At 50.4% G+C, this 20983-nt stretch overlaps 2 protein-coding genes across 2 annotated transcripts in view; one reads left to right on the forward strand and one right to left on the reverse strand.

The window, feature by feature from the left end:
* Positions 1 to 11571, reverse strand: part of ik (IK cytokine) — a 51432-nt gene extending 39861 nt beyond the window's left edge. Inside the window, exons 1-4 of the mRNA XM_072590282.1 lie at positions 11413 to 11571; positions 3980 to 4046; positions 2087 to 2179; positions 388 to 447 (exon numbers count right to left, since the gene is read on the reverse strand). Coding sequence (XP_072446383.1) covers positions 388 to 447; positions 2087 to 2179; positions 3980 to 4046; positions 11413 to 11428 — 236 coding nt within the window. The 5' untranslated portion in view covers positions 11429 to 11571. The remainder of the gene's footprint in view (positions 1 to 387; positions 448 to 2086; positions 2180 to 3979; positions 4047 to 11412) is intronic.
* A 271-nt stretch (positions 11572 to 11842) lies between these two features.
* Positions 11843 to 20934, forward strand: ndufa2 (NADH:ubiquinone oxidoreductase subunit A2). Its single transcript, XM_072590287.1, has 3 exons — positions 11843 to 11973; positions 17635 to 17741; positions 20701 to 20934. The coding sequence occupies exons 1-3, from the start codon at positions 11864 to 11866 to the stop codon at positions 20787 to 20789; spliced, it is 306 nt and encodes a 101-aa protein (XP_072446388.1). The 5' UTR covers positions 11843 to 11863; the 3' UTR covers positions 20790 to 20934.
* The last annotated feature ends 49 nt before the right edge of the window (positions 20935 to 20983 follow it).

Raw genomic sequence — 20983 nt, forward strand, 5'->3', positions numbered from 1 at the left:
CCTGTTGATGGGGGGATTTGCATTGGTGGCAAAGGGATATGAATGCTTAGGACTCAAGAATATGGTGTGTCACTGCCTTCTGCCAGGTAATTATAGGCAATAAATCCCGGACAGCCAGCAATGCCCACATATTGTGAAAGAATACACTTTTAAAACCTCTATAATCTTCCCTACTCTTGATGCCCTGTATGCTGGCCTTTCATTCTTCATCTATGTTGCTCAATTACATGTAGATGGTGGGAAATCACAATCAGTATATGGAGATGAGAATCTTTCCAAATAACTTCAGCCACTGAAAAGGGAAGATGAGAGGGAGGGTGGTTGAGAGAGCAGGGAGGGACAGATAATGACCATGTTGTTACTTGAAAGTAGTCTTATCCAGCGTACCTTTTCTTTTTCCTCCTGCGAGCAGCTGGATCATCCTCCTCATTGTATTCCCTTGGCATCCTGTGACAGAACATGATCAAACATTAAATTACAAACAGAATGCTCAGACCATTCATCAGGGATTCATTAAAGACCAGAGTGAAAGAGTCAGAAAAAGATCATGCATAATTTTACAGTGAATTCACATTGGCCTGTTCTGGTGTGTATTCTCCATATGAAGGCTCTCTCATTTCTCTCTATCACAGCCCTTCAACATATTCTTCTGCCCTTTCCTCCCTTGTTGGATTCCTCTTGAATGCATCTAACACTATTCCCCAAAACCAGTTGTTAAGGCAGTGAGTTCCATTCTAATCATTACTCACGTAAAGAGGATTCTCCCAAATTCATTAACAATGAAATGGCTGCATTTCAACCTGGTTTTACTTGGAGCACTTATATTCTGAATCTGCTTAAGGTTCAGTCTTCCTTGGAAGCTTTTCTTCAGTGAAATAAAGACTAAAGCTGTGGTTATAATTTAGTGGAGGCCCACTACATTGCCTTCTACGTTTGCCAGTGATCACTCCTTGGGATCCTCACATTGCTTGCCTTGATTATTTAACATTAGCTGCTGCTAGGTTTATACTAACATTTGGGTGCTTCCAGAGCAAACTGGATTGGATTGACAAGTTACGAAAAAAAAAAATCAGCAGAAAAACAAATTTCTAAGACATCCGCCCCAAGATTGGATCTCTTTTTATGAAACGGAGGCAAGAGCGCCTCGTATATTGCACATGCATTTTGCATAGCAGACAACCCAAATATTCTACAGGAGTACTAAAGCCGAAAACATGAATGGTTCCTCCGCTTGAGAGGTCCAAATATGAGGGATTTGTACTGGATGTCCCGTTTCTCCTTTCTCCCCACAAGATGCTAGAAATCCCTTACAGCAGGTATCCCATCAGCAGCAGCCTGTCACAGCTTGAGAACCTTTAACTTGAGGAGATAAACATGGGGGTTAGTCGGGTTAAACATTCAGTCTACTCTCCAATAAGATGTGGAGGTGCCGGTGATAGACTGGGGTGGACAGAGTCAGAAGTCACACAACACCTGACAAAGGAACAGCACTCTGAAAGCTTGGTGATTTCAAATAAACCTCTTGGACTATAACCTGGTGTCGTATAACTTCTGACTTTATTCATTAAGATCACAGATGATTTAATTGTGGTTCCACCTCCACTTTCCTGCCAGCCCCCTTAACCCTCCACTCCCTAGCCTCTAGCTCTCAGTCAAAACTCTGACTAACTCAGTTGTGAACATATTCAATAACTCCAATACTTCCTGAGGAAGAGATATTCGCAAACTAAATACCCTCATCCTATTTTAAAAGGAAATGATGATTAAAATCATCAAAAGGATTGTAAAAGATGGTTGCATTAATCACCTTGTATGGAGAAGATAAGCTGCGGTTTTGTTGTACCCAATCCTGTAGCTCGTCAAGGCTGCCTTACTCCCCAGCCAGAGTCTCGGCCTCATATATTTAACAAGTCTTCCACCCACCAATCTATCCATCCCCAACTGGCACTGTCACACAAGGAGGGTAAAAACTGACAGGACTAACAGTTGCTGACCTTACTGGAAGTTACTTATAAATGTATTTTAATTATAAAATCAAAAGCAAACAAAAGCTTCTTCAAATTGTTGACTCTGCCATTGGACTTACTCATGTTGGCGGGTTTTCGAAGGTGGAGCTGAGGATGGTGTTGACCGTGGAGTCATCAATAACTTTCGGAAGTCCTCATTGGTCAGCTTGGATCTAGTGAAAGTAACATTATCATTTTAACAACAGTGTGACAATATCCCCTTGGTGTGGTCACATCAGCAAGTATATCACTGGACCATATCCTAACTAGAAAACCCTATATACAAACACATGTACATCAAAATTCAAGAACTGAAGAGAGGGGGGAAATAATGATCTTAATATTTAAGTCTTCATTCAAGTGCACGACCCAATATTATCTGGATTAATCATGAAAACTTGGAATACTAGTTATCAGTTAATACAACCACGACACCACTTCTAATATTTCTTTAGTTGTGGTTCTGTTTAGTTCATTTCAAATCATTGCTCTCATATTCTGATAACAAATGAGCAGAGTGAGTAGAATAATGGGGTTGCAAAAGTAAAGTCTAGTCCAAAGGATAAAGTTAATCAAACGAAGAGGCATTCAGTCGAGTGTACAGAGTAACCTTGATTATCCAGCATTTGATTAACCGAATTTCAGATTATCTGAACAAGATTGCAAGGTCCCGATGCATAAATAACTATGTTATCCGGCATTTGATTAACCGAACAAAATACTTTGGATAATGGAGGTTCCTTTGTAATTCTCTACCATGCTGAGTTATTGCAATGGCGCAGCTCTTCCTTGAGGCTTTGTCCCCACCTGGTTGATCGTCTGGAAGCAGCAAGCTGAAAGAACTTCAACCTCAGTATGGAGGCATCAGACCAAAGAACATCCAACAAATTGCTACGAAAATTCTGCTCACATTCTGACAAATTCTACCACAGCAACTTAGACAATCCACAGTAGTCTAAATAAAGCAACCACAAGCTTCTAAAAAAAAGTCAAATTGCCAAACATCTAACGCGAATGTATTCTTCAAAAAAATTCAGGGTTAAACATCTTCAATGAAAACAAATCATTTCTTCTAAGGAACACACACTTATCAACGAAACACTTTATTTGAAATCTGCTGTTTGGTTCTGATACATATTTTTGGAAGACAAACAGACTAATAGGGCAAGAACATTACCACCGTCTGCCTTCAGTGACAGCATTAATAACTGGCTAAGAACCGGGGCGAGAAGGATTTTTCAAATTTTATTCCCAATTACAGGTGATAGATCACTATGGTTAAAAATGATCACTATGATTCATGACGTAGACGCATGTAATTGCTGCTATGCAGGAATCTGCAGTGAGCATGCAAAGGTTTGAAAATTTCATTCATTTCGGAGGGATAAATTGGATCAGGAAGCCAAATTCTCAAAGATTTGTTTTTCAAAAGGGGGGTTGGGCTTGCTTTATTTTTTGTATAACCCTAAATTTTCTAATCACCTTGTTCAGAAATGTTATAATACACACCTGGATCAACTTGGACTTGGATCCAGGCCTCGCTGGTCTGGGACAAGGACTCAGGCATCATAAAGACTATTATTGCGAATGGGTAAATGATCTCACACAATATTTATTGTGCCAGTTCAGAGCTCAAAAAGAAAAGCCACAACTCTTTCGTTTCCATTCCTTCTTGCACAACATGGAGCAACGTAAATCAGCAGTGCTTCCACTGTCAGAGCACGCTCAAGGCATTCATTGCTCCAGCTAACAGAATTACAGCCTTTTTCAAACACGATGAAAGTTTGATGATTTGGAATGCATTGCCTTTTAAGCAGATCCAAAATTAACTTTTAGAAGAGAAGGGCATAATTATTTGAAGGGGAAATACTGAAAGGGCATGGGATAAATTGGACAGCTCTTTCAAAGAACTGATCCAGGTAAGTGGATGAAATTACTGAGACCTCCTTTCCCTAGCTGTCGGTGATACTCACTGATTCAGCGACCGAGTATCTTCCATCTCGTGCGAATCTGGAGCCAAAGGATTTGAAAACGGTTCATCTGTGAAAAAAGAGGCAGATAGCTTTTGAAAAACAATCCGGACTGATGCTGCTTAAAGAGAAGCAAAATCCAAACCCATGATGGAAAAAAAGTTAAAGACTCCCAATAAGCTAGATTGATTGCAAATAGCCCATCTCAGGTTTGTACAGAAGGTAAGACTGTGAAAAACACCCTCTCCTTCACGTGAGGCGGCCTATCAGGTCTGGCAGAAAAAGAGCTATGCAATCTTATCCGACCTTCCAACTCCTTTATCTCCTTTGGCACCGACCCTCCGACAGTGCCGCACTCCCTCAGCACTGACCCTCCGACAGTGCCGCACTCCATCAGCACTGACCCTCCGACAGTCCCTCAGCACTGACCCTCCGACAGTCCCTCAGCACTGACCCTCCGACAGTGCCGCACTCCCTCAGCACTGACACACCGACAGTGCCGCACTCCCTCAGCACTGACCCTCCGACAGTCCCTCAGCACTGACCCTCCGACAGTGCCGCGCTCCCTCAGCACTGACCCTCCGACAGCGCCGCGCTCCCTCAGCACTGACCCTCCGACAGCGCCGCGCTCCCTCAGCACTGACCCTCCGACAGCGCCGCGCTCCCTCAGCACCGACCCTCCGACAGCGCGGCACTCCCTCAGCACCGACCCTCCGACAGTGCCGCACTCCCTCAGCACCGACCCTCCGACAGTGCCGCACTCCCTCAGCACCGACCCTCCGACAGTGCCGCACTCCCTCAGCACTGACCCTCCGACAGTGCCGCACTCCCTCAGCACTGACCCTCCGACAGTGCCGCACTCCCTCAGCACTGACCCTCCGACAGTGCCGCACTCCCTCAGCACTGACCCTCCGACAGTGCCGCACTCCCTCAGCACTGACCCTCCGACAGTGCCGCACTCCCTCAGCACTGACCCTCCGACAGTGCCGCACTCCCTCAGCACTGACCCTCCGACAGTGCCGCACTCCCTCAGCACTGACCCTCCGACAGTGCCGCACTCCCTCAGCACTGACCCTCCGACAGTGCCGCACTCCCTCAGCACTGACCCTCCGACAGTGCCGCACTCCCTCAGCACTGACCCTCCGACAGTGCCGCACTCCCTCAGCACTGACCCTCCGACAGTGCCGCACTCCCTCAGCACTGACCCTCCGACAGTGCCGCACTCCCTCAGCACTGACCCTCCGACAGTGCCGCACTCCCTCAGCACTGACCCTCCGACAGTGCCGCACTCCCTCAGCACTGACCCTCCGACAGTGCCGCACTCCCTCAGCACTGACCCTCCGACAGTGCCGCACTCCCTCAGCACTGACCCTCCGACAGTGCCGCACTCCCTCAGCACTGACCCTCCGACAGTGCCGCACTCCCTCAGCACTGACCCTCCGACAGTGCCGCACTCCCTCAGCACTGACCCTCCGACAGTGCCGCACTCCCTCAGCACTGACCCTCCGACAGTGCCGCACTCCCTCAGCATTGACCCTCCGACAGTGCCGCACTCCCTCAGCACTGACCCTCCGACAGTGCCGCACTCCCTCAGCACTGACCCTCCGACAGTGCCGCACTCCCTCAGTACAGACCCTCCGACAGTGCCGCACTCCCTCAGCACTGACCCTCCGACAGTCCCTCAGCACTGACCCGCCGACAGTGTGGCACTCCCTCAGCACTGACCCGCCGACAGTGCGGCACTCCCTCAGCACTGACCCGCCGACAGTGCGGCACTCCCTCAGCACTGACCCGCCGACAGTGCGGCACTCCCTCAGCACTGACCCGCCGACAGTGCCGCACTCCCTCAGCACCGACCCTCCGACAGTGCGGCACTCCCTCAGCACTGACCCTCCGACAGTGCGGCACTCCCTCAGCACTGACCCTCCGACAGTCCCTCAGCACCGACCCTCCGACAGTGCCGCACTCCCTCAGCACTGACCCTCCGACAGTGCGGCACTCCCTCAGCACTGACCCTCTGACAGTGCGGCACTCCCTCAGTACCGACCCTCTGACAGTGCGGCACTCCCTCAGTACCGACCCTCTGACAGTGCGGCACTCCCTCAGTACCGACCCTCCGACAGTGCGGCACTCCCTCAGCACTGCCCCTCCGACAGTGCCGCACTCCCTCAGCACTGACCCTCTGACAGTGCGGCACTCCCTCAGTACCGACCCTCCGACAGTGCAGCACTCCCTCAGCACTGACCCTCTGACAGTGCCGCACTCCCTCAGCACTGACCCTCCGACAGTGCCGCACTCCCTCAGCACTGACCCTCCGACAGTGCGGCACTCCCTCAGCACTGACCCTCCGACAGTCCCTCAGCACCGACCCTCCGACAGTGCCGCACTCCCTCAGCACTGACCCTCCGACAGTGCCGCACTCCCTCAGCACCGACCCTCTGACAGTGCGGCACTCCCTCAGCACTGCCCCTCCGACAGTGCGGCACTCCCTCAGCACTGACCCTCCGACAGTGCGGCACTCCCTCAGTACCGACCCTCTGACAGTGCCGCACTCCCTCAGCACTGACCCTCCGACAGTGCCGCACTCCCTCAGCACTGACCCTCCGACAGTGCCGCACTCCCTCAGCACTGACCCTCCGACAGTGCCGCACTCCCTCAGCACTGACCCTCCGACAGTGCCGCACTCCCTCAGCACTGACCCTCCGACAGTGCCGCACTCCCTCAGCACTGACCCTCCGACAGTGCCGCACTCCCTCAGCACTGACCCTCCGACAGTGCCGCACTCCCTCAGCACTGACCCTCCGACAGTGCCGCACTCCCTCAGCACTGACCCTCCGACAGTGCCGCACTCCCTCAGCACTGACCCTCCGACAGTGCCGCACTCCCTCAGCACTGACCCTCCGACAGTGCCGCACTCCCTCAGCACTGACCCTCCGACAGTGCCGCACTCCCTCAGCACTGACCCTCCGACAGTGCCGCACTCCCTCAGCACTGACCCTCCGACAGTGCCGCACTCCCTCAGCACTGACCCTCCGACAGTGCCGCACTCCCTCAGCACTGACCCTCCGACAGTGCCGCACTCCCTCAGCACTGACCCTCCGACAGTGCCGCACTCCCTCAGCACTGACCCTCCGACAGTGCCGCACTCCCTCAGCACTGACCCTCCGACAGTGCCGCACTCCCTCAGCACTGACCCTCCGACAGTGCCGCACTCCCTCAGCACTGACCCTCCGACAGTGCCGCACTCCCTCAGCACTGACCCTCCGACAGTGCCGCACTCCCTCAGCACTGACCCTCCGACAGTGCCGCACTCCCTCAGCACTGACCCTCCGACAGTGCCGCACTCCCTCAGCACTGACCCTCCGACAGTGCCGCACTCCCTCAGCACTGACCCTCCGACAGTGCCGCACTCCCTCAGCACTGACCCTCCGACAGTGCCGCACTCCCTCAGCACTGACCCTCCGACAGTGCCGCACTCCCTCAGCACTGACCCTCCGACAGTGCCGCACTCCCTCAGCACTGACCCTCCGACAGTGCCGCACTCCCTCAGTACAGACCCTCCGACAGTGCCGCACTCCCTCAGCACTGACCCTCCGACAGTCCCTCAGCACTGACCCGCCGACAGTGCGGCACTCCCTCAGCACTGACCCGCCGACAGTGCGGCACTCCCTCAGCACTGACCCGCCGACAGTGCGGCACTCCCTCAGCACTGACCCGCCGACAGTGCGGCACTCCCTCAGCACTGACCCGCCGACAGTGCCGCACTCCCTCAGCACCGACCCTCCGACAGTGCCGCACTCCCTCAGCACCGACCCTCTGACAGTTCCGCACTCCCTCAGCACTGACCCTCCGACAGTGCGGCACTCCCTCAGCACTGACCCACCGACAGTCCCTCAGCACCGACCCTCCGACAGTGCCGCACTCCCTCAGCACTGACCCTCCGACAGTGCGGCACTCCCTCAGCACTGACCCTCTGACAGTGCGGCACTCCCTCAGCACTGACCCTCTGACAGTGCGGCACTCCCTCAGTACCGACCCTCCGACAGTGCAGCACTCCCTCAGCACTGACCCTCTGACAGTGCCGCACTCCCTCAGCACTGACCCTCCGACAGTGCCGCACTCCCTCAGCACCGACCCTCCGACAGTGCCGCACTCCCTCAGCACCGACCCTCCGACAGTGCCGCACTCCCTCAGCACCGACCCTCCGACAGTGCGGCACTCCCTCAGCACTGACCCTCCGACAGTCCCTCAGCACCGACCCTCCGACAGTGCCGCACTCCCTCAGCACTGACCCTCCGACAGTGCCGCACTCCCTCAGCACCGACCCTCCGACAGTGCAGCACTGCCCCTCCGACAGTGCGGCACTCCCTCAGCACCGACCCTCCGACAGTGCCGCACTCCCTCAGCACTGACCCTCTGACAGTGCGGCACTCCCTCAGTACCGACCCTCCGACAGTGCGGCACTCCCTCAGTACTGACCCTCTGACAGTGCGGCACTCCCTCAGCACTGACCCTCTGACAGTGCCGCACTCCCTCAGCACCGACCCTCCGACAGTGCCGCACTCCCTCAGCACCGACCCTCCGACAGTGCCGCACTCCCTCAGCACCGACCCTCCGACAGTGCCGCACTCCCTCAGCACCGACCCTCCGACAGTGCCGCACTCCCTCAGCACCGACCCTCTGACAGTGCGGCACTCCCTCAGTACCGACCCTCCGACAGTGCAGCACTGCCCCTCCGACAGTGCGGCACTCCCTCAGCACCGACCCTCCGACAGTGCCGCACTCCCTCAGCACTGACCCTCCGACAGTGCGGCACTCCCTCAGTACTGACCCTCTGACAGTGCGGCACTCCCTCAGCACTGACCCTCTGACAGTGCCGCACTCCCTCAGCACTGCCCCTCCGACAGTGCGGCACTCCCTCAGCACTGACCCTCCGACAGTGCGGCACTCCCTCAGTACCGACCCTCCGACAGTGCGGCACTCCCTCAGTACCGACCCTCCGACAGTGCCGCACTCCCTCAGCACCGACCCTCCGACAGTGCCGCACTCCCTCAGCACCGACCCTCCGACAGTGCCGCACTCCCTCAGCACCGACCCTCCGACAGTGCCGCACTCCCTCAGCACCGACCCTCCGACAGTGCCGCACTCCCTCAGCACCGACCCTCCGACAGTGCCGCACTCCCTCAGCACCGACCCTCCGACAGTGCCGCACTCCCTCAGCACCGACCCTCCGACAGTGCCGCACTCCCTCAGCACTGACCCTCCGACAGTGCCGCACTCCCTCAGCACTGACCCTCCGACAGTGCCGCACTCCCTCAGCACTGACCCTCCGACAGTGCCGCACTCCCTCAGCACTGACCCTCCGACAGTGCCGCACTCCCTCAGCACTGACCCTCCGACAGTGCCGCACTCCCTCAGCACTGACCCTCCGACAGTGCCGCACTCCCTCAGCACTGACCCTCCGACAGTGCCGCACTCCCTCAGCACTGACCCTCCGACAGTGCCGCACTCCCTCAGCACTGACCCTCCGACAGTGCCGCACTCCCTCAGCACTGACCCTCCGACAGTGCCGCACTCCCTCAGTACAGACCCTCCGACAGTGCCGCACTCCCTCAGCACTGACCCTCCGACAGTCCCTCAGCACTGACCCGCCGACAGTGCGGCACTCCCTCAGCACTGACCCGCCGACAGTGCGGCACTCCCTCAGCACTGACCCGCCGACAGTGCGGCACTCCCTCAGCACTGACCCGCCGACAGTGCGGCACTCCCTCAGCACTGACCCGCCGACAGTGCCGCACTCCCTCAGCACTGACCCGCCGACAGTGCCGCACTCCCTCAGCACCGACCCTCCGACAGTGCCGCACTCCCTCAGCACCGACCCTCCGACAGTGCCGCACTCCCTCAGCACTGACCCTCCGACAGTGCCGCACTCCCTCAGCACTGACCCTCCGACAGTCCCTCAGCACCGACCCTCCGACAGTGCCGCACTCCCTCAGCACTGACCCTCCGACAGTGCAGCACTCCCTCAGCACTGACCCTCTGACAGTGCGGCACTCCCTCAGTACCGACCCTCTGACAGTGCGGCACTCCCTCAGTACCGACCCTCCGACAGTGCAGCACTCCCTCAGCACTGCCCCTCCGACAGTGCGGCACTCCCTCAGCACTGACCCTCTGACAGTGCGGCACTCCCTCAGTACCGACCCTCCGACAGTGCAGCACTCCCTCAGCACTGACCCTCTGACAGTGCCGCACTCCCTCAGCACTGACCCTCCGACAGTGCCGCACTCCCTCAGCACCGACCCTCCGACAGTGCGGCACTCCCTCAGCACCGACCCTCCGACAGTGCCGCACTCCCTCAGCACTGACCCTCCGACAGTGCCGCACTCCCTCAGCACTGACCCTCCGACAGTGCCTCAGCACCGACCCTCCGACAGTGCCGCACTCCCTCAGCACTGACCCTCCGACAGTGCCGCACTCCCTCAGCACCGACCCTCTGACAGTGCGGCACTCCCTCAGTACCGACCCTCCGACAGTGCAGCACTGCCCCTCCGACAGTGCGGCACTCCCTCAGCACCGACCCTCCGACAGTGCCGCACTCCCTCAGCACTGACCCTCCGACAGTGCGGCACTCCCTCAGTACCGACCCTCCGACAGTGCAGCACTCCCTCAGTACTGACCCTCTGACAGTGCAGCACTCCCTCAGCACTGACCCTCTGACAGTGCCGCACTCCCTCAGCACTGCCCCTCCGACAATGCAGCACTCCCTCAGCACTGACCCTCCGACAGTGCGGCACTCCCTCAGTACCGACCCTCTGACAGTGCGGCACTCCCTCAGTACTGACCCTCCGACAGTGCCGCACTCCCTCAGCACTGACCCTCCGACAGTGCGGCACTCCCTCAGTACTGACCCTCTGACAGTGCAGCACTCCCTCAGCACTGACCCTCTGACAGTGCCGCACTCCCTCAGCACTGCCCCTCCGACAGTGCCGCACTCCCTCAGCACTGACCCTCCGACAGTGCGGCACTCCCTCAGTACCGACCCTCCGACAGTGCCGCACTCCCTCAGTACTGACTCTCTGACAGTGCGGCACTCCCTCAGTACCGACCCTCCGACAGTGCCGCACTCCCTCAGTACTGACCCTCTGACAGTGCGGCACTCCCTCAGTACTGACTCTCTGACAGTGCGGCACTCCCTCAGTACTGGTATTGTAAGTGTCATCTTGGATTTTGCCTCCAAGCCCCTGGAGTGGGATTTGAATCCGCGACCCGCTTACTCAGAGGGCTCGGGTAACTGAGGAACCGAGGGTGAGGTGTACACCCCGGCAGCAGGCCTCAGCTCGCAGTCCCGGCCTGTGCTCTAACTCCAGCCCAAGGCCTCGGGCCTTATCCACCCTCACCATCCCCCAATGGGAAGCCGAGCAGCGCCGGTCACTTACTATCTCTCTCCGGCATCTTGGATCCGTTTCCAAACCTCTCGATCACAACAACTTTGAGAGATCGATCCCAGCAGAGAATCACCAAACACTCGGAGTCCTCCCAACTCCAGCGACCTATCCCACAACCACCCCCCAGCCAAGGTTGGCTCTGCCTCCTCCCTGCCGTGATTGGTCAGGTTGAGCAGCAGTCTCCCACATCTGATTGGTATATTCGACATCAGTCATCCCTTCTAGCTCTAGCCTCTATTGGTTACGGCGCGTGGCCGTACTCCATTACTATTGGTTATTAGCCACGTCAATCCATACGTCATACCTACCTTCCTTTATGGATTGGTCTCCGCCGCGGATATCCGATGCTGATTGGTGAGATCCTTCAGTCAATCAAGTCGGTGGTCGTTGTGGATTGGTGGTTAGTAGCGCGGGGCGGGAGAGGTGGTGCGGTTTATCCAAGATGGCGGCGGCGGCGGCGGTTGTGCGAGGTATTGGTTCAAAACTGAGCCAGAACCTGAGGGAGCTCCGCATCCATTTGTGTCAGAGTTCGGCTGCCAGTAAGGGAACCAGGTCAGTGCCGGGAGATGAGAGGGAGAAGGGCGCTATCCAGGCACATGAGTCTTCCAATTTAAAATTCAAAGGTCAATCCGTTTAAGTGAATTGTTTTCCTTCAGGCGGGTCACGTGTCTGTGGAACTCTGTCCTTGAATATTTCTTCACCATGAGTTGTGCAGTTAACATTTAGAATGGGTTGTAGCTTTCGGTTCGGTAATATGTAAATCCCAGAACATCTTTAAGTCACATTCTCGAAATAGCTTAGGGTTTTGTTTTTAATAAAGTGACATCTCAGCTCTGACAGTGCATAAAGGGCTTGAGGTTAGAGTCTGTCTGTATCCCAATCTTGAGTCAAACTGGTTCTTTTTCCAAAGTAGGAATTTATAAAATGTTATTTGGATTGGCTGCTTGTAGGCTGTGTACTTTTTGAGCAACAGTAGAATGTATCTGTAAATACAATACTGCAAATGCAAATTCACCCTAAAGACTTGGATGGATGTCTCTGTGCGTAGGAGGGAGTGTGTTTTGTGATTTTTTTTTAGGTCAAGTGTATATACATCTTAAGAAATAGGAACAGAAATAGATCATTCAACCCCTTGAATCTCATCCAACATTCCTCATCAGTTGATTTTCCAACCTGTCAGGAATGTACTTATAGGAGAAAGTGAGGACTGCAGATGCTGGAGTACCAGAGTTGAAAAATGTGGTGCTGGAAAAACACAGCAGGCCAGGCAGCATCTGAGGAACTGGGAGAATGGGACAGTCTTTACAGAATTGATTAGAAGCAGGGTGAGGATATTTTAGTAACTGTGCGGGGGTCTGTGGGTTTGTAGTGGATATCGATGACCATCTTCAGGAATGTACTTATGTCAACCTTAAATGTACACAGGGACTCAGCTCCAAAGCTCTCTGTGGCAAGGAAGTTCCAGCCTCAGAGAGAAATCCCTTATCTTTGTCTTAAATTGGGGCCCTTCTCCTGAGACTGTGCCCTGTGGTCCTAGACTTTCCCATTAGGGTAAACATCCTCAGCATTTACCCTTGCAAGAATCTGATATGAGAGAAAGTGGGGCTATTGAAAGATTGTCATGGATTGCTCGGTATCTAGAGTACTCAGGTCCCCCATGATCTTGACTAGAGGGGCTGAGTGGCCTACTCTTGATCCTAATGCATGTGTGTGTTCATGTGTATGAAGGGCACAGGGACTGTAGAAGTGAACTGTGTGCAAACTGGCTGCTGCATTTCCTACATCAGAACAAATACTCCTGTAGCTGTTAAGTGTTTTGTGTTGCTGGTGGTCAAGAAAGGTGCCACAAATGTATACCTCCATCCCTTTTTTTTTGTTGGGGTGAGGTGCTGGTTATTGGGATAGAAAAAGAGACATGATTTGGGGAGCTTTGTGGGTATGGGGATGAGTTTGGAGGTGTGTTGTGTGAAGAGGGAGGGGGTCTGCAGTGTGAGCTTAATGATCCCATCTTAACTGATCTCCACCAACTACTGTTAAAATGGAGGATGTAAAAGGCAACAGCCCATGATAAATTAGAAACAAAAATTGCTGGAAAAGCTCAGCATCTGAGGAGAGAGATCAGAGTTAAAGTTTTGGGTCTAATGCCCCTCAACTGTTGGTTGGTAGGAAAATGTTGGTTTGTATGTAGAAGATTTGGGTTGGGGTAGGGGAATGGTTAGTGGCTAATAATGAATTGTGTGTATAACAGACATTGGTAACAAGGCCCGGTGTGGGGGATTGGGGTAAGGACATGGGAAAGCTGAAGCCCTAAAGTTGCTGTACATGATATTGAGTCCAGAAGGCTGCAGGTCCCCAAGTGCAAAATGAGGTGTTGTTCTTCCAGCTTGCACTGAGCTTCACTGGAGCACTGCAGCAAGCCTGACACAAGAGATGTTGGATTCTGGATTAGTGGTGCTGGAAGAGCACAGCAATTCAAGCAGCATCCGAGGAGCAGTAAAATAGTCTTATCGGGCAAAAGCCATTTTACTGCTCCTTGGATGTTGCCTGAACTGCTGTGCTCTTCCAGCACCACTAATCCAGAATCTGGTTTCCAGTATCTGCAGTCATTGTTTTTACCCACAAGAGATGTTGGCCAAGGAGCATGGTAGTGTATTTAGGGTCTTTTTTTTATATAAACTGACAGAATGTTGGTGTTCTGCAAAATAATCATACAGTCTACATTTGTTTTCCCTGATGTAGAGGAAACAACATTGTGAGCAGTGAATGCAGTAGACTAGGTTGTGTGAAGTGCAGGTAAAACACTGCTTTACCTGGAAGGTGAGTTTGGGCCTTTGTAATCTGAGAAGGGAGTAGGTAAACAGACAGGTATTATACCTTGTGCAGGTGCAGGGGAAGGTGCTGTAGGGAATGAATGAAGAGTGGACCAGAGTGGCCCTGCAGAAGGCTGACAAAGGAGGGGAGGGGGGTGACTTGTGGTGGCAACTCATTGAAGGTGGCACAAATTGCAGCTAATAATCCTCTGGATGTTAATGCTGGTGGGATGATAAGTAAGGACAAGGGCAACCCTATCACTGTTGCAGGAGCAAAGAGAGGGGGGTGAGAGCTCAAGGTGCGGGAGATGGGTCGGATCCAGCTGAGGACCCTGTCGATGGTGCCAGGGAATCCTTGGTTGAGGAAGAAAGTGGACATTTCGGAGGCTGCCTTGCGAAGTTGACATAATTGAAACAGATGTGAAGAAGATGGAGGAACTGGGAGAATTGGACAGTCTTTACAGAATGGATTAGAAGCAGGGTGAGGATATTTTAGTCAAAGTAACTGTGCGGGGGTCTGTGGGTTTGTAGTGGATATCGATGACCATCCTATCCCCAGAAATAGAAACAGATGTTGAGGAAGGGAGGAGTTGGAGATGGACCAGGTGAAAGTGAGGGTGGGATGGGGATATAAACTTCTCCAATTCCAGATGAGGGAAGCAATAGCGATGAAATTGATTTACTGCAGAAAGAGTTGTGGGTAGGGGCTGGAATAGGAACAAGTAATGTTCCACATACACCACTCAAAGTGGCAGAGGCGGGTGGGGGTGGTTCAGGCCTTTGCTCCATGAAGAAGCAGCATCCCCCTGGTGGGGGATGGATATGCAAAGGCATTGCATGTCTATGATAAAGAGGTGGTGGCTGGAGTCCGCAAACTGGAAATTCTGAAACTGGCATAAAGCGTTTGAGGAATCACAGATGAAAATGGCAGGGACTGGACCAGAGGATAAAAGACTAAGTCAAGGTCAGAAGAGAGGAATTTTGTTTGGCAGAGGCTGGCAGAAACGATGGGTCTGCTGGGATAGTCCTGTTTGTGGGTTTTGGGAAGGAGGTAGAAGTGAGCTGTGCTAGTTTGGGCAACTATCAGTGTGGAGGCAGTGGTGAGGGACGCAGGGGTGGGTGGGAGCTCACCAGATGAAATGAGGTTGGTGACTGTAGTTGACACAGTGGCTGATATTTCGTGGTAGGGTTATGGTCCATTGGGAGAATGGAGGTATGAGAGCTGGCACTCGGCCTCTGCAATGTAGAGGTCAGCCTGGCAGACAACAGCTGTGCTACCCTTTTATCAGCAGGCTTAATCACAAAGTCAGGGTTGGACCTGAGGCCACAGAGTGCGGTTAGTTCCCAGGAGGATATATATCCTTGTTGACCTTCCACTCTGATAACACCTAAAACAGATTTCCTGCTTATCTATCTTCTGTTCTGTTTGTGGGATCTTGCTATTTTTAAATAAGCTACTGCAATTTATAACTGTTATGATCTGGAATATACTGAAATGACAGTGGCAAGCAATCCTTTTGAAAAGAGATGATAAAATTTAGCAGGGCTATGGGGTAAGAGCTAGGAAGTGACACTCTAATTAGCTCACTTAAAGAGGAGGCACAGACACAGTCAAGTGTCGTGTGCTACACAATTCTGCAGCAGTCTCAGCACTTGAAGTGACTGGCTCCCTATGATGCATTTGTATTTTCTTTTGTAGTGTGGTTTGGTTTTATCTGTTATGATCCCAGCTGATGTAATATTGGACAAATCAGGGTGAGACTTGGCTTGATAGATTCATAAGTTTTTTTTGTTAATTAGAGGTCAGTCACTGAAAATATTAATGAGGCTGCCAGTGTACTTTTAACAAAAGAACACAAACTTTTATTATAAAGGGCAAACATAAATTGTACTACATTAGGCAAAAACAACTGGAACAGTCTATCTGCAAACATCAAAGATTCAACTTTTTCCCTTAATACCACTCTCCATGAAGCTTAAAACAAACTGCTAACTCAGCTCTCTTAGTTAACATGAGTCCTCTAAACTCATGTCTTCAATAGCCTTGTAAGATGTCTTTCTTTCTGACATTCCCCATAGCGCTCTGTTTCTGGAACTTTTTTTCCCTCTGTTCTTGACTCGAAGCACCTCAGGGCTTTATTCCCTCAGCAGTGACTGCTTGAATTCGCTAACAACATCTTTGCTGTTATGGTTCTCTGCCCCCTCCATGAACCTGTTTCTGCCTCCCCTTCTCTCCGGTTGTAGCAAATCTCAAGCCAACAAATGCTTAAGCTGTGGTTTGCTGAATGAATGTAATTTATTGGAGATCTTGTGACTCATGAATACTGCTTTGAACATTCACAGGTCAAAATCTAATTCTAAACATTATTTTAGAAAAGTCAGATTTAACAACTGAAAAAGTAAAGCATGTTTTCCTCTATTTTAGAATCCAAGTTTTCAAATGATAATATATTATGTTCACTTGTGTATCTGGAACTCACAGATTAGCATGTTTAATTCTTTTGTACAAGGTGGTAGCCTGCTTTTGAAAGGAGATCCTTAATACATTTGGTGTAATTCTCAAAGTCAGTAAGTGTGGTGCTAGAAAAGCAGTCCTCACTTTCTCATAATTCTCAGTGCTTTATTTGTTTGGTTTTCCATTGTATTGCATCGATAATGTTGGCAGCCATTCCACTTCAATAATGACAGGCCAACAGCGAAGAGATCATCTCTTTTCTTGGGGTATTGCTCAAGAAAGGACTCTTGCCCGGCACTGCAGAATTGCCAGCTTGTCTAATTGGTGCTGTTTTACCAGAACTGACAGATGGAGCCTCCAGTTAATATAGGAATGTTGAAGTACAGCAGCTTTTACAATGCAGACCTTGAGTTTCAGCCAAGATTATTAGCTCAGTGTTGGTGTGATGGGCTTAATCCAAAGGTTTGCAGACAAGCTGGTGCACTATTTGGAGTCATGAATTTATGTAACTCACTTCTGATTGTAACTAACCTTTCATCAGTTGCCTTCTCATGAAGTGGATGCTAGTAATTTTTGAACCTATCTCCTTGTGGTTTTCAGTGCATGGGGGGAAAAACTGTGCTCTTGAGCACTGTTGGTGTTATGGTATTTTAAACCCCCCTCAAAACAAAGTTTCAAGGTAGATATAAAATCGACAAAGCTGCCAGAGGTGACGGGGGGGGGGAGAAAATTGCCAAATTTTCTGTAAAGCACTACCTCCAATGGGGAGACAATCAAGGAGTTGATCCAATAGTAATCTTCAAAAGAAAATGAAGGAAACAGCAGGGGCCGAGATTAGTTGGATAATTCTAATTTCATAGCATGAGTATTGTGGATCCAATGTGTTCAGTTATATAACCATGATTCCATAAAATCTAAGAGTTACTGATGGTGTTTTGGTTTATGCAGGGATTTCATCGAACAGCACTACGTGACACTGAAGAAAGCAAATCCAGAATTCCCTATTCTAATCCGTGAATGTACTGGTGTACAGTCTAAAGCATGGGCTCGATATGGTAAGAAACCATACAGAATGGGGGAATGTGAAAAGATCTGACTTTAAATGAAACTAATCAGAGAGCTTTTTACAATATATGTAAATGATATAGAAGATGGTATCAGCAATAACATTAGCAAATTTGCTGATGACACAAAGCTAGGTGGTAGGGTGAAATGTGATGAGGATGTTAGGAGATTACAGGGTGACCTGGACAAGTTAGGTGAGTGGGCAGATGCATGGCAGATGCAGTTTAATGTGGATAAATGTCTGGTTATCCACTTTGGTGGCAAGAACAGGAAGGCAGATTACTACCTCAATGGTATCAAATTAGGTAAAGGGGCTGTTCAGAGAGATCTGGGTGTTCTTGTCCACCAGTCAATGAAGGCAAGCATGCAGGTACAGCAGGTCCTGAAGAAGGCTAATAGCATGCTGGCCTTCATAACAAGAGGGATTGAGTATAGAAGCAAAGAGGTGCTTCTGCAGCTGTACAGGGCCCTGGTGAGACCACACCTGGAGTACTGTGTACAGTTCTGGTCTCCAAATTTGAGGAAAGACATTCTGGCTATTGAGGGAGTGCAGCGTAGGTTCACGAGGTCAATTCCTGGAATGGCAGGATTGCCTTACACGGAAAGACTGAAGCGACTGGGCTTGTATACCCTTGAGTTTAGAAGACTGAGAGGGGATCTGATTGAAACGTATAGGATTATGAAAGGACTGGACACTCTGGCAGGAGGGAACATATTTCCGTTGATGGGGGAGTGCCGAACCAGAGGACACAGCTTAAAAATACGGGGTAGACCATTTAGGACAGAGATGAGGAGAAACTACTTCACCCAGAGAGTGGTGGCTGTGTGGAATGGTCTGCCCCAGAGGGCAGTGGAGGCCCAGTCTCTGGATTCTTTTAAGAAAGAATTGGATAGAGCTCTTAAAGATAGTGGAGTCAAGGGGTATGGAGATAAGGCTGGAACAGGATACTGATTAGGAATGATCAGCCATGATCATATTGAATGGCGGTGCAGGCTCGAAGGGCAGAATGGCCTACTCCTGCATCTATTGTCTAGCTCCTTCACAGAGCTAGTATAGATATGATGGGCCAAAAGGTCACCACTGTAAGCTTCTGTAAATAATTCCTCCAGCCTGACCAGTCCAACTTGTAATGGGTTTGGATAAATTAGTCCAGTCTGAAGTAGATCCTAACCCAGAGTGGTCCTGCATTGATCAAGTGTCTACCTTGGAGACCTTGTTGTGGAAGAAAAATATACTCTATATGATGAGTAGGTTTGGGGGTGGGGATAATTTTATTGAAATTGATGTGAAGATTGCAGTATTTACTGAATCTAATTATTCTATCCTTATGTGTAGGGAATATATTAAAACTTGCAGTTGCCAAAGTGTTCTATTCCCTGGCAGTAATAACCCTCAACTGTTAATATTGTTGCCTGCTTATTGTAGTTAACATCATCACTATCACCATACCTTCAACAACATTCCAAAATTACTAAATAATTGGGACAAAGTGAAGAAAGGAAATAACTACAGAAAAGATGCTCTGGTAATTAATGAGCCTCTTCAGGATGATGGCCTGTAGTTATTGCAGTGCCACAGAGATTATTGCTGGAGCCACAATGATTTACAGTATATGCTCATGACATGGATGATGAAAATGAATGTACTAAAGCCACATCTGTGAATGGCACAAAATTATCTGAGAAGGCAAGTGGTGAGTCTGTCAGTCTGCAGAGTGATATAGATAGGTTAAATTAGTGGATTTAAAAACTTGACAAATGAAATAAAATGTGGAGTTATGGTCTTTGGCAGGAAGAATCGGAGAGTGGAACATTTTCTAAATGGAAAAAGATTGCAGAAAGCTCCAGAAGAGGGGGATTTGGGAATCCTTGTGTATAGATCACAAAAAGTGAGCAGGTAGGTTCAATAGGTAATAGGAAAAGCAAATGGAATATTGGCTTTTATTTTACAAGGGAATAGATTATAAAAGCAGAAAGGATCGAAATTATACAAACCAGTAGGTAAACAGCTGGAATTCTGAACAATTTTGGGCCCACTTTCTAAGGAAAGATACTGGCATTGGAGGCAGTTCAGAGAAGGCTCTAAGCATAGAGACTTTGAGTAGGATGGGCCTGTGCTCATTGGAATTTAGAACATGAGGTGACCTTATTGAAGCATAGGAGATTCTTAGGGGTAAGTAGATAGAGGTTGGCTCTCCTAGTAGAGTCTAGGACCAGCGGGCACACTGAGAATAAGGGATCACGTATTTAAAATTGAGGTGGGAGGAATGTCTTCTGAGGGTACTGAATCTGATGAATTCTTTACCACAGACTGCTGTTGAGGTTGGGTCACTTAATATGCTGAAATATATTTAATCTGCAAAGGTTTTAGGGAAGACGCAGGAAGGTGGACTGCGGCTTATCAAATGAGCCATAATTACATTGAATGATGGAAGCAGGCCTGATGGGCTGAATGACCTACTCTTGGTCTTATTCCAATCAATGTTGCTACAGTATTACTCTGGGGTTATAGATTATTATCCAGTAACATTACTACAATCATCATCTCCCACCCCAACTAACATCACTAACAAATCTAATGAGATACTTGAGACATTTGTTTGTAATATTGTGCACTAATTGTCTGCTGTATTTTCTATGTTTGAAACCAAGATGTTGTTTAAAAGTATGCTGGTTGTAAAGCAGATTGTTACATTGAGGTCATGAAAAGTGCTTTAAAAATAAGTTGTTATCCCCTGATGTCCCTTTTTTCTGCTGTTTCGAATCTCTAAACACAGGAAGACATCCTGCAGGTATAAGGTGAATCAAAAGCTGTAGTGTTATTGCTATTTCCCCCAAGTACAATGCTTTACTGAAACTGCTTGACTGAACAGAAATTCTGCAGTAAATGAGATAATTGCATTGAGCTGCTTATGATGCCTGTTTCCTTTTATTTCTGACCCATTACAGAGTTTGGAAGAGAGAGAAATGTACCATTGGATAATTTAAACTCTGAGCAGGTGGCAGAGGCACTGGAGTCTCTGATTACCAAGCCATGAACTGTGGAGCAATCGGTGTGTGAAGGAAAAACTTAATAAAAAATAGTGGCATGGGAATATTTCTATTCCACTGTTTTGCCTGGTTTCCCTGTGGAAAGATATGAAACTGTAAAATTAATCTAAATTAAAATACATTTGAGTCCTGTGTGTTCTTTAATTGTATTCCAACAGCCACTGGCTGTAACAACATGTTC

Source organism: Chiloscyllium punctatum, chromosome 20, assembly GCF_047496795.1.
Source record: "Chiloscyllium punctatum isolate Juve2018m chromosome 20, sChiPun1.3, whole genome shotgun sequence".
In the NCBI taxonomy this organism is placed as follows: domain Eukaryota; kingdom Metazoa; phylum Chordata; class Chondrichthyes; order Orectolobiformes; family Hemiscylliidae; genus Chiloscyllium; species Chiloscyllium punctatum.